This window comes from Octodon degus, unplaced genomic scaffold (genome assembly GCF_000260255.1).
Source record: "Octodon degus isolate 3935 unplaced genomic scaffold, OctDeg1.0 scaffold00064, whole genome shotgun sequence".
Classification (NCBI taxonomy): Eukaryota; Metazoa; Chordata; class Mammalia; order Rodentia; family Octodontidae; genus Octodon; species Octodon degus.
The window spans coordinates 6,722,865-6,737,502 of NW_004524640.1; the positions used below are offsets into that span (position 1 = coordinate 6,722,865).

Here is a 14,638-nt window from a genome sequence, read left to right on the forward strand (position 1 = left end):
GTCCATCCAAATGTATGTTTCTACTCCTCAGTTACTGCCCCATACAGGGCTTCGAGCAATTTTAACGGCAATTTCTAGAGGAGAAGCTGGAATTATTTATTGTAAGATGACAGATATTTTGGGCTCTATGACCCACATGCAGTTTCTATTGCATCTTTGTCTTTTAAAAAATTTAAAACTACTCTTAGGTGAAGAGCTATACAGAAAAAGGAGCAGCAAGTCAGGTTTCTCTAGCTCCTTTCTAGAGCGCATAAAACATGAAAATGACATGAAAGAAGATAAACATACTGTTGACAGAACCAAGGTCCATAAGCAAACCTTGAGGCTCACAGTACTTTAGAACAGAAAGGTTCCACAAAACCTACAAGTCACCTGGTCAAAAACTCCTAATCCATTCACTGGACAGTGTATGAAATCTCAGCTCATGGATGGACAGTCATATATAAAAATAAATAACATGGTTTCCCTTATGAAAGCCCAAACTCCCAATTACATGACTATGAAATGGGCTGTTAAGCCTCAGCAGCTGAGCCAGTGAAAACGGTGCTTTAGCTAAGAGCCAGTCGAAGTATGACACAAGCCACAAATGCCACAACCTGCAGTAAGATAGCACCACTTGATTGGTTTAGTGGACTATTAAATCAAAAGTCACTGCTACATGTGAGGAGGGCGGGAGAAATTGGAGGTGTTTACACCGTAGGTGCATATAATAGGATTTTATTTACTTTATCTTTTATTTTCTTTTTCTGTATTTTAGGCAAGGGTCTACAGGGTGTTCAGGGTCTCACTACTAGATCAGACTCGTAGTGATTCTCCTGTGTACAGTCTTCTAAGAGCTGGAATTACCGGCGTATGCCACCGCGCCCAGTCTTAATCATCGTCTCCGTGTGCCCTGGGGGTGGGGCTGGCATGGCAGGCCTGGGGATCAAACCCCCAGCCCCTGTGCCTGCTTGCAGGTGGCCCTATAATAGGATTTTAGAAACCACAGAGCACACTAATGTCACACAGGCCATGAAAAGCTGGTTCTTCCTGAAGCCCCAACTGAGGGAGCAGGGAAGGGATCACACCGGCCGCTGATCCCAGTGTTTACAGCAGCAGCATCAGAGGACAGAATAAAGCACACGTCTACTCTCTTTAGGTCACGAACTACTTAGTTGTTACAAGAAATCACTCATGTTTACCCAAGCAATAATTCAACATTTCAAGGAAAAAGGCAACTTAGGAAACAAGACAGTATCATAATGACCAGAAAAAATAATATTCTCCATCTTTGCATGTGCCTAACACATACCTTACCTTGTCAGAATCCCATTTTATTCTCCATAAACAAAACACTCTTACGTCCACTAAACCTGCTCCTGTGATACAGGACAACTCCGGAAACATTCTAAGACACACTCCACATACCTTCGCTGCCTCAAGAAACAAAACACTAATTTCTTCTATTGTTCATGAATCATCTACCTGCCCTAATTGCTAGACTACTGCCAATATCCTCAGAGAACAATTGAATATAAAAATATTTTTTATATGTATGCTTCCCTTCTTCTGCGAAGGCAGAGCACCTTTCTTTCATACACTCACCTCCTTCTTCTGCAAGAGATCTGAACCAATCCCCTGATTTTTGCATAACCTACGCAAGACATCTAGCTAGAGACTGGCGCGTCCAGGATTATAGCCACGTTAATGGCTCTGAACACAACAGGAGACTCATCTAGGTTCGCCATATGCTAACAGAATCTTTCGCAGGGCTTGCTACAGGATAAGTGTGCTAAATTCTCAAAGTGCACATAATACAAGGAACAGAGTGGGTGCTCAAAATGACAGATGAGAAATCTTCTGTTTGATTGTTCTTGGTTCTTTTATGATGTATTCTCCTATTTTTGTTCTACCATGGAACTCTCCAAGTGGCAGGAACACTGAATAAAACCAGAGGCGCCAAGCGCATCCGAACTGGAGCGCCTTCCACAGACCTTTGTTGGGAGCTGCCGGCACAGTGGACGAGCAGTTCTCTTTCATACATGTTTCCATCACGGGCACCAAGGTCACGGTGTGAACGTCATAGTTCCCTAGGAAGACACAAAGCAGAACAGGAAGGGGAGATACGTATGCTAATGACCCGTCCACTCACCTAAGTTAAAGAAATTGTTTTCTTGCTAGGTGACTCTACTTTCTCTTAATTCAATGATAAGAAAGATTTGTACTAATAGCGTTTGGACAAGATATCTTGTCTGCATCTTGTCTTCTGAATAACTACTATGAAGACAACAATATGTGATGTATTAATTATTGTATCTGTCCTACTAATCTGTTTTGAAACTAGCTTACTGCTATTTCTTCCTCATTAAAATTACTAAAAATAGAAAAATTAAAAAAAGACATTTGCGCTCCAATATAGCTGTGTCCCTGAAGCTTTTCAGTAAGTTAGTTTATAACTGTGAACGCAGTTTTGCCTAGTGAAGCAATTTTAGAAACAGAGGATAGATTCAGGGGCCAACCTGCTAAAAGCCTTTTAAATGTTAACTGGCTAAGCTACAGTATTCACAATACTGTAGACCTTGAACGCCATGTGTGATGCTGTTTCTTTTTTTTTTTTATTGGAATGAGATTTATTTTTTTTCAAAGTTTTATTGATAAACAGATAGCAATGAGACAGTTTCAAATCAAATCAAAAGTACAGTTTCAACAAATAACACACTGCATATATTCTTCTTAGTGGTTAATTGCTGTACAAGATGCGGACTTGTGATCCTATTTACAAACACCATTAGAACAAATCATTCTATTCATTAAGAGAATGCAACTATATATCTATCCCAACCTCTTTGAATACACAGATACAAAATGGACATTCATCGGTATACCCCATTTTTTCTAAGTTCCGTTATTGAATATTATAGGTGTGTAAACTCAGCAAAATATTCTAAAAGAGTCCAGTAGCCCATAATAGCATTGGGTCTTCTGTTTAACTGGCAATGTCAGAAATTATTGACCTGAGTCCCCCACACCTCAACTTAACAGCATGGCTTTATTTCTTATATTTCGACTTCATACTTTTCTACTGGATGTGATGCTGTTTCTATCGCCCATGTATCCAGAGCTCTGCCCTGGGACGCTAGGAACACACCCTGCCCCCACGCAGTTGGCAGAGCTTGAGCTCTAAGGCACCTGCCAGCAGTCCTTAAGCTGTGGTAGAAGGTGTAGACAGGTGCAGGGCAGTTCTAAAAGTAAAGGACAGGCTCCAGAAAAAAGATCACCGAACACCCAAGGCTGCAAGTCATTCTTTCCTTGCATCGGTCCTGAGACTGCATCTTCTTAGAGAGCCATCTACGCTGGCCCAGAATAGAAGTGAAAGTCGCCCTCCTGTTCATAAGAGACAAGGTTTTATTCTAAGAATTTTCTTTGACTCATAAGCTCAGATGAGAGCAGAAGTGGCAAATGGGAGCTGGAGTTTGGGGAAATGTGAGGGGGAGTGCACCAGACGGACGGGTGCCAGTCACACAGCAGTGGGGTGGAGAGAGCTGGGTCCCCTCTGGGAAGGGACACCACAGATACCACCTCCATTTCTCTTTGTCCCCAAGAGTGGGCCCTTTGCAATCAGCACTGGGGTGGGATGGGATGGCTACCAGGTAGTTCAGAGAGGGTGACAGGTGGAGTTTTGTAATGTGCTGCTGTGGGTGGCTAATCCTCATAATAAACATTCACCGAGGCACTGTGCTAGGACCTAAGGGCTCAGCAGTGAGGGTCTGGAGAACTTACACTTAGGGAGGGAGTGCAGGGAGCTACCAACACAATTATAGCTGAATGAAGAAAGTGAAATGAAAGTTCTTAAAAATGTATGGCATAAGAGGGAGAAGTGAATTCTAGACAGGAAAGAAAACAGCTCTTTTGAGAAGGGGCCACCTCAGTGAGCCACAGAACTTGTACACTTGACTACCATGAGGCAGGTGCCCCAGGGGCAACTGCAGGGGCAGGGAAGACACAGCAGCTAAATGTCCTGAGCCACCAGGCAGTCGCTCTGCACCAAGCACCCCACAGCCACCTCAGCTGCCAGGTGAGGCCGAGGCCGAGCAGCAGTCAGAGCAACTCATCTGCGAGGGCACAAAGGTTGCCGGCTGGGAAGCCACAGTGCAGCTCTGTGTGTTCCACGGGCAAGAAAGGACAGTGAGAAACAAGAAGGTGGCACTAAGATGGGGACCAGGGAGTGACACAAGAGATCCCTGGGGACCAGGGATCGACTGTCCCTCCACTGTTTAGTGGACACTTCCCTCCAAGCCCTTGGGATCTTTCGGACACGGATTCCGTGGGCCTGCTCATGGGTAGGCTCTTGTGCATGAACTGCTGGTTCCTCTGGCCACAGAGGTAGGATCTGCAATCTCCTAAATCGCCAATGTCATCTGCAAATTATGCATCCTCTACTATCATGCATACTTTTGACACTCTTGCTCTCTGGTTCTGATTCCTCAGCTGCCTCTCTTTGCACCCCTGTATTGGTTGTCTGATGGTTATTTAATGCCCACTGAAGAACTGCGTACTTCTGCACTCCTAACTCCACCTGCAACCCAAGTTCGGTATCCTCAATGATTAACGTCCTTCAATACGTATAGTCAGCTTCATGAGTCAAGAGTGTTCCCAATCTATGAGATGAAAAAAACAACCCATAAAGAATAAAAAGCCTCCTTTTGTAAGATGCTTTTACATGCTTGACTTTTGTAGTCATCACAAAAGCTTCGTGCAGCAGTTTTCAGTGTGAACGTGCATACATATTTTTACTAAAGAGCTTGAAACACTAGCTCTAGCGTTGCCTCTTTTTTTTTTAAAGTATTTTTTGTATTTCTAAGGAAAATATTTACAATCCAAGTATGATACAAACTTCCTTTCCAAATAATTCAAACACTGGCCACTGAATTCAGAAGGAAATAAATACTGAGCACATTTTGAATTCACAACTTAAAATGCTGCAGCTTTATACTCTATTAAGCAGGTCAGTATAATCAATGTGTGCCTCTCATCTAGCAAGTAATTAAACTGCAGCCATTGCTGGGAACAGATATTTATGAGTCACAAAAGTTCAGTAAAAGTGGAGAGCATAGGGGGTACTTATATATGAGATCTTTCTCCAAATCTGTCAGACCAGAAAACTGGAAAAGGTGATGCTCACGGAAGTACAGGGAAAGCAGTAACAGGATGTTTCTCATATCTTTGGACAAACACTAACACCTCCCTATGAAATCCAGGACAGTCTGTAGCTTAATAACTTTTAATTCCATATTTGATGTTTCTATCCTGTGCTGGGATGCCTCGGCTTGACTAATATATTTCACTGAAGCATAATTATTCTGAAATATTCCCAGAAAGATAATGCCATACATTGTCCATGTGCTAATTAAGAAATGTTCATTAAAAATAAGAAAAAAGGGCTGGGGAGAGGGCTCAGTGGAATAAGCGCTTCCCTGGCAAGCGCAAGGGCCTGAGTTCAATCCCCGGTTCCACAAAAAATAAATAAATAAATAAAAATAAGAAAAAAAATTTCATTTGCAAAGGACCACTAATTAAATCTTAGCTTTCAGTTTAGTGGTTTGTGGAGACAGAACTGTTTTGTGGTTTCCGTTCTCTACAACCCACTCAGTGGAATCAGTCAAAGGAACTTCTCAGCAAAGCTCACAAGCATGGTTTCCATCTAGAAGAGCGGGGGGGGGGGGGGGGAAGAGCAACAAAGAAATCTAATCGAAACAACAAAAGTTAGAAAAGGGGCGGGAAGAAGCACATTAAAAGCACAATGAAAAGTCTAAAATAACATGGAAAAGTTGGCCCTGAATCACAGGGAGTGTAGATGGGTGGGTCTAAGAAGAGAAACAGCTAAATCAAGGTCATAAAAGGGTGCTGACAGTCCCAGCTTCATCGATAGGGTCTCTTCATCACAGTACTAAAAGTGTGTGTATACTCTGCTTTTTCTTCAGATCGTACACATCTTTCGCCTTTTACTAAACCCGTGTGTCTACTACGTTGAAGTTCTTGTTCTCTAGTGGTTTCCAAATCCAAGTGTTTATCATGTTCAGTTGGTTAAGTATAACATGATGTACCGTAATCAAATACATGTGGAATGATGGTTGAGAATTATGCTAGTTATCATTCTCTGGGGAGATGGGGTAGAGAAGAAGAAAAGAATTCCTAAGCTATTATTTTGCAACGAGGCTGTTGGCTGTCTCCTGGAATATGCTCAGTGATACTGAAACTTTCCTACTAAGCTGAGCTCAGCTGATGTTTCTTGTACTGCACTTTCTCGCAGACGTGGACAGCTAACATACAGCTGGCGAGCACTTTGCAGTCTTGAGTCTTAGGAGTAAACAAGAACATGTTTTCAAAGCAATGACAGAAAAAGATTTCATCCATTAGTGTCTGTGATCCTGCCATCAAGCCACACACAAGTTTTATCTGCCAGGGAAGCCCATTGGGCAGTAACGGCAGTACCTGCCACCGGGGTTCTGTTTTTCAGTCTATCCACTTCCATAGTGAAGTCGTCCTTCAAAAACAGGAAGCCGATGATGGAAAACAGGTAAACGAGAATGAGAGCTAGGACTGCAGTCAGAATAATGGAGCGGCCATTCCGGGTGACACTTTTAATGACGTTGAGCAGAGTCTCCTCTCTGTACACCAAATCAAAAAGCTATAAAAATGCAAGCAAGGAAGAAATGTAAAGACAATTCAAAGAAAATGTAAGCCATTTTAGCTTATCTAGGAAAAAAATTACCTAAAAATGAACCAAAATATCTATTTCTTCTCCAATGAGATTGTATTAATAATAAAGTATTAACAGTGTTTCAGTGATCATAAATCTAAATGGCATATAATGTGAATCTGTTTGTTTTATAATGAATATGATACCAATGTACTAAGACATTATAAAAATAGTATACTTCCATTTTAACTCAGAAAAATTATAATAGTAGGTCCACCTAATTGATGAACAATTGACAAGTTCATTAAGCCTCCTGCGTCATTTAGGAAATAGAAGTTAAAATGAGAAGAACAGGGGCTGGGGAGATAGCTCAGCAGAGTAAGCACTTGCCTGGCAAGTGCAAGGCCCTGAGTTCAATCCCCAGTTCCACAAAAAAAAAAAAAAATGAGAAGAACAAATTTACAAGCCTGGTGTAAGACAAATGGTATGAAACTTTAAAATATTTGAGAAATTCCAATGTCATTCCTTTCTCAAGTGATATACTAATGAGGACAAAACCTATTACTTTAGCGTATACCTGTGGAAGTAAAGTATACACAAAAATGTAAGAGCACATTTTGGAATTTGTTTCCTCTGATGGTTATTATTCATTTTACCCTTAGTAGTAGAAAAATCTATGTGCTCATCAAGAATAAGTACAGATTCTCTATCTGTCCTAAACACAAAGAACAGCTTGACTTATTGTGACATTATACAGCTGAGATTATGCATTAAGAAGCATACACTATATTATAAAAATAGGGTTGAAGGCAATAAAATCATACACATTTTTTAAAAGGTATAAGTATCTACTTAAAAAGGAATGGTATCTTTAAGCTTGGACCAATTAGAATTTGTATTTCACTACCTGTGAGCAAAAATTAGCATTTCTCGGCTGGCTGAAATTATTAGTTATGTATCACGCATCATTTCAGAAGTATCAAGGCCTGATTCTCTCTTTTTCTAAGTATTAAAAGTTACACAATTACTTTCTCATTTAATTATAGTATTACAAATAATTGCTGTATAAATACTGACTTGTCTGCTTGCCTCAGGAAATTGATGTTTATGATGGCTTAATTAAAAAAGTTTACCTATTTACCTAACTCTTTATCTCATAGAAGGTGCAGCTATCTTTAGAAACAAAGTCAATGTTCTTCAGCAGAGACAAATTAACTAACACAAATTCAAACTTCCAGACTGTCAGTGCTCTGACTTCTTCAATTTACTTAAGGATTAAATTGACAAAAAGGATATTTTCCTTTATGTTAACTCAATGGTGGATTGAAGGAAGGGGCTTACAATGCACTCTAGAAAGTTATAGCTCTCAGAAGTCTCTAGAAAGTTTGCTAATGATTCCTGTTCCTGGGGCCCATTCTATGCCCAGAATATTACAAATGGAAAATGCACTGACATTGGACTTATTCATGGTCCTTTCTGTTTATTTCTGAAGGGAAAATCTAGAGTGTAGTTTTTATTACTTTGGATAAGGGACTGACACTATAGGTATAATCTCATACGCAGAGTTCACATTGAAATATTATCATTTTTATTTATTTACTTATCTTTTTACAATTAGTACAGGGGCTACAGGGTCTCACTACACAGACTGGACTTATAGTGATCCTCCTGTTTTCAGCCTCCCAAGCACTGGGATGACAGGCATGCACCACCACACCTAGTCTCAGTCACTTTCTCAGTGTACCCCTGGGGTGCAGCCAGCACAGCACTCTGGGAATCAAACCCCAGTCCATGCACCTGCTTAAGCAGGCTCTTCAATCCATTGAGTTATCTGGCTGGCCCTCAAATATTTTTAAATAGTAACAACATTGTTAAATATGTGTAGCTACTAGTTTTGGCATTAAGTGCATAGCAATTTCCTTCTAGTATTCTGAACATCAAAATAGACTAACAAGCCAAATCAAAAATTAGCATCAGGAGGGTAAGATTTGAAGGATAAAGGATCAGAGGAAAATAAGAGAAAAAGGATTAACAGAAAATAAAAGTAGTATTACTAGTAATAACTCATAATAAAATATACATTTATTTTGTCAAGTACCCTTTCCATAGATGTCAAATGTTTTTCATATCATCTCCTCAATGGATCTTAAGAGTGCCACTTACTAAAACTTACGCATTTTGTAAACAAGAATATGGAAAAAAATCATAAGCCCATCAAATTATACACATTAAATAGGTACAGTTTTTGTATGTCAATAATACCTCAATTAAGTGGCCTAAAACACACAAAATAGTATGTGCCATAGTGAGGTAGAAGTGCTGGGTATAACGGGGCTTTATCGATGACAGGCAGGTTAAAAATGGAGTGTTTCTGGTGAATTGGAAAAGAGGAAATTCATTTGGATTGAATCTATTACATTGTTGAATCATCTAACTTAACTGCCCAGAATGCTTATGTCAAAATACAATAGACAAACCCACTCTTTACTAAGGTTCTTCCAAGGGTTGGAGGGTACAGGGAAACTGTCCTCATGTCACTCCCCCACATGGATGTGCTAGATAATCAGTGTCCTCAGGGATGTGAGCCAACCGGGGCGACAGACCATTTTAGACCTTCAGTTTGTCTTCAGGAATCATTTTATCAAATAGTACTCTCCACCTGATGTCTACTATGCGACAGGAAATTGAAATTGTCCTACTGTATCATGACAGTAATGGCCCTGGTAATATTTTCAATCTGAAAAACATTATCCTATTTTATATTGACCCCTTTTCTGGCTCATGGCTATAAAAAAATATGGATGTAGAAAGGAAAACTGAAAACCAGAAAAGACATAGAAAAAATATACATGTAGTATATGCTTAATAATAGGACATATCAAGGCTGCAATAATAAGGCTGTACTTAAAACAACTCATTCTGTTGGGCTGGGTTTTGTTCTCTTTTGTTTAAACAATATACTACCCTAAAGATGAACACAACATCTAAATAAAATATAATGATTTCTGTACCTAAGAAAACATATTGCTATTTTTCCCTACCCTCTGTTGGAGAATCATTAAATATAAAGGAACATCTTATTTGGTTGAAAGCAAAAGCAGTTTATTTTCTTATAAAGTCTGGGTCAAAAGATAGGGTGGTTGGAGGCTTCTCAGAAAAGAAATTAAGAAAAAACTCTACCACCTATGCAGTTTCCCTGAGAAAAAGAATAAGAATCACATACATATTTTTCCTAGGTAATTCTAAAAATAACATAATTTGTCCTAAATGTCAGAGCCTGCTTTTAAAAAAAAAAAAAAAATCAAAAGATGAGGCTGAGCAGCAGCACTGTGTATTCTTTCAGCAGCGATTGTCCACGGGACGCGGTACTCACCAGGAAGCTATAGAAGAATTCGTGAACAAACAGACCCAGCATGCAGACCAGGACATAGGCAACGTGGTAGAGAAAGGCCATGTCCAGGATGACGGCTCGGTAACCCCGGGTGAACGTGCCGCGATTCCCCACGAAACTCACCAGAAACACTATTTTATTGCAAAGCTAAAGGGAAGAAAAGATTCGATGTTATTGTCATGTTGATCCTCAAACTCACACATAGAGCAAGACACTGGGAAAGAAAAAAAAAGAAACCCTATTATTCACAAAGTCAGTTATTTTCTTTTATGATTTCTCATTTAGTAGTTTCTCAGCATGGCTTACAAATTTCCATATAAATATAATAAGTGCAAAACTTGTATCCGCTGCAGGTTTAGAAAAAGAGAGGAATGATGAAGAGACCCAGCTATACTGCCAAGACAGAACTGAGCTTAAATCCTGGGTTTCTTCACTATTGCCTACGAGCACATCCTTCAACAACTTCTTCTGAAAAATTGTAGTAAAAATATTCCCACCAGCTAGATCTCTTCAGACGACGAAATGACACAATGTAGATGAACCAATTAGTCCAGTGACACCTTAAATGCTACCTTCATTATATTTTCCATATCATAGATATTTTCTTTCTTTCTTTCTATTTATTTATCTATTTATTTATTTGGGTTTTTTGAGATAGTCTTGCCATGAAGTTCAGGCTGGCCTCGAGCTCACTTTGCAGCCCAGGCTGGTCTCAAATTCACAATGATCCTCCCGCTTCAGCCTCTCCAGTGCTGGGATTACAGGTGTGCACCACCACACCCAGATAACATTATATAATTGTACTAAAAATATAATTAATTATACTAAAAGTTTAATTTTAATTGTGCTAAAATATAATAAAAAGTATCTTTTCAGAAAATATCCAGAGATCTATCTTTAATTTCATTATAATCCTGGATTTTTTATACTCAATGTTACTTCAAATAAGTAGGTCACCAAAGTATTTTTTACACTTTATTTTATATACAAAAAAATATACAATTATATACTGTGTTAAAATAAATATAATGCATATACTTATTTCCTAAGCTATATACTTGATAGTTATTCAATAAATATTTTGGGAGGAGCTGGCCAGATAGTTCAGTGGACTAAAGTGCTTGCTTTAGTCTAGAGTTCAATCCCAGTCTGCCTTGTTGGCCCCGCCCTCAGGGCACACTAGATGGTGATTGAGACTGGGTGTAGTGGCACGTGCCTGTAATCCCAGTGCTTGGGAGGCTGAAAACAGGAGGATCACTACAAGTCTGATCTGTGTAGTGAGACCCTGTAGACCCTGTACTAATTACACAAACATAAATATTTTGAAATATTTATTATTTTTCTGACCTTATAGTATATTTATATTAAATAAACATAAATATTTATTTATTATGAATATAGTATATTTATAATAAATATTTAGTATTGTCTTCTGTGGCATAACATTGTAATGTAAAAAGTTATACTGAGATTTTTATAATAATAATGATCTACGCAATGATTTACAAAAACAGCAATTAAGATAAGTTTAGTGCTATGTATTTGCCTTTAGGATTTCTGCATTACTTGTAAACTCAATTTTCCCTTTTAGTCATTAAGGAAAGAACACAAATTCTTAAAAAATCTTTTATTCATTTATTTATTTGGTACAGGGTCTTGCGATGCAGCTTGGACTCTAGTGATCTTCCTGTCTCAGCCTCCCCAGCACTGGGATTCCAGGCATGCACCACCACACCTGGGGTTCCGGGCAGGCATGGCATGAAGTGGCAGGGATGGAACCCGGGTCCTTGTGCTAGCCAGGCAGGCGCTTAGCCCACTGAGCTATCTCCCCAGCCCAGAATTCCTATTTTTAAATGTTCACAGTTGTTTTTCTTCATTGCTTCTTGGGTCATCCTTTATCTAATGGAATCATATTTGCTTCTGAATGTCCAAGTATGACATTGGGAAACAGGCTGCTCTCTGTAGCCCTGCTGATTTTCTGCTGAAGACAAACACCTTATAAGATAATTTTGGATAACACAAGAAATAACGTGATAGTCTGAGGCAGGTTTGAAATTTGAGAGGATAGAAAAACTTTTCCTTCAACATCCTGGAGGCCAAATCAATACAGATGAAATGATAAATGGGTTTGACTTCATGCTGCGAAAAGCCAATAAGCCAACAACGCAGCAAGTTCCTGAATTTTTCTTCCAGCTGAAAAACTATCTTCTGAATAATTGATGTGATCACTTCTTTCATCATTTTGTTTAATATTTCAGTAATGTTGAACAGAAAGTTTTAACTAGTTAAAGCTTTGTCACTGGGAGTTTATGCTATTACTAAATCTACAGGAAAGCAGGAGTCTTTATGTTTATTGTTCAAGGGCAAGACTGATATTATAAGAAGCCATTATTTAAAAACTTAGGAAACATGAAAGATGATGACACATACGAAGTCTGACACACGGACCAGAAACATCCATGAAGATGCTTAGAAACAGAGTGGCAAAGAATTATTCTGTAGTTTGATCTTTAAATTGTTTGGAGTGGCTCTTGTTTAAATTTATACTATTTATCTTGATTCACCTACTACAGTTCATTACTGTCATATAAAAGTAAGTTCGATAAAATACGAAGTTAGAAGCTGAAATCATGACTTTTCAGAAGGATGAATGTGATTAAGATAAGCTATTTATATGTTACTTCCCGATTTCTAACTCTCTAAATCATTTTGTTTTGTTTGCGGAACCGGGTGTTTGAACTCAGGTCCTTGCGCTTGCCAGGGAAGCGCGTATTCTGCTGAGCCATCTCCCCGGGCCCCTCTAAGTCATTTTTTTTTTAAATTTTATTTATTTATTTATTTGTGTGTGTGTGTGTGTGTGTGTGTGTGTGTGTGCGCGCGTGGCCAGCTCAGTCCACCAGGGGGCGGGGCTGGCTGGCATGTGGTGCTGGGGGATTGAACCGCGGTCCCTGTGCTTCACTAAGCCTGCTCTAAGAAGGTGCTTTAGACCACTGAGCCATCTCACCAGCCCCTCTAAGTCATTTTGTAAAAAATTAAATTATTTATAAGCCCCATTTGCGCAGGACAAATAATAAAAGTACAGAGACCTTAAATTCTTTCTTTAAAAAATGTATTTGGTATAGGGTCTGCAGGGTCTACAGGGCTCACAGGGTCTCACAATGTAGATCTGACTCATGGTGATCCTCCTGTTCTCAGCCTCCCAAGCACTGGGATTACAGGCGCGCACCACCACACCCAGTCTCAATGTCCATCGCATCACACCCCAGGGGCGGGGCCAGCATGGCAGGCCCAGGGATTGAACCCCAGCCACTATGCTCTGCCTAAGCAGACGCTTTATAAACTTTAAATTCTTAAAAAGAGCAAAGCATTTCAGTTATCAATGCAAAAGCAAGAACATAGGTCTGCCTAAAAGGCACTGTGAGTTTTCACTTGAAACACACATTTTCTTTACTCTTCCTCAGAGTCCTTGTTTGTTTTCTAGCCTTGCTCTTGAGCGCAAAGGGTGCACTTCTGTTCTCTACGCTAAGTCTGACAGTGGAGGTGGAGGTTACAGTGACATCCAGCTAATTTTTCTGAGATCAGAACAGGCACTTTCTTGTCCTCACTGTTTACAGTGTTCATACAAAGGAGACATAGGGGTTCTACAGTCTAAGTGCAGTAGTAATCGCACACTAAATTCAACAACCATACTGAAGCTACTTTGTGTTGAAATCTACATACAACTTCAGTTTTTAGAAATGAATGATGATAAAAATGTAAGACCATAAGAAGCAGAAACTGGCCAAGGAGATGGCTCAGTGGAATAAGCACTTCCCTGGCAAGCGCAAGGGCCTGAGTTCAATCCCCAGTTCTGCCACGAAGAAAAAAAAAAAGAAGTAGAAATGGATAACACTAAGTGCTCAGCACACAAGTTGAGGTTTTTGCCTCCCATTCAATTCCTTTTGCCAAAGAAAGATTGCATCAGCTTAACATGGTGGAGGTTAGAAGACAGAAACAAGTAACTCTGCGAACTAAAATACAAACATTTCGGTCTCATGCGGGCAATAATTTACAATTAAGTCATGCTTCATATATTAGTTATGCTTGATGAATGTTGGCCATTATTATTGTTCTTTACTAGATCTTCTATATTAACCTTCTCAATTGAGTTCTAAACCCTGGTGAAGACTGACCAGGCATTCAAATCTTCAAGAGTTTGTTGATTTGCCCAAAGTCTAGAATTCTGATTCTCAGTAAGGTTAAACTTTTAGGTGTATATCTTTAGTTTCCCTGCTTCTGATACCGGTAAGTTGAGTAGTTATGGTTTCACCAGCTAAAAATGCAAACACCTAAATGTTAATTAATAAAATATATTAAAATTTAAGATAAAACAACATGACTGATTCATAGTTCTATTTATTTACCTCTGGAGTAATGCTGAACTATTAATAATTTTATAGAGCTTCACCAAAACATTTTGCTAGTCCATAAAATGTTAAAATTATAGCTAAAGGGGCTGGGGAGATGGCTCAGTGTAATAAGCGCTTCCCTGGCAAGCGCAAGGACCTGAGTTCAATCCCCAGTTCTGG

General features: G+C 39.3%; 1 protein-coding gene across 1 annotated transcript in view; it reads right to left on the reverse strand.

Moving 5' to 3' along the window:
- Positions 1 to 14,638, reverse strand: part of Itpr2 (inositol 1,4,5-trisphosphate receptor type 2) — a 528,924-nt gene that overhangs the window by 80,433 nt on the left and 433,853 nt on the right. Inside the window, exons 50-52 of the mRNA XM_023718939.1 lie at positions 10,053 to 10,217; positions 6,472 to 6,667; positions 1,974 to 2,069 (exon numbers count right to left, since the gene is read on the reverse strand). Of these exons, the coding sequence (XP_023574707.1) occupies positions 1,974 to 2,069; positions 6,472 to 6,667; positions 10,053 to 10,217 (457 nt within the window). The remainder of the gene's footprint in view (positions 1 to 1,973; positions 2,070 to 6,471; positions 6,668 to 10,052; positions 10,218 to 14,638) is intronic.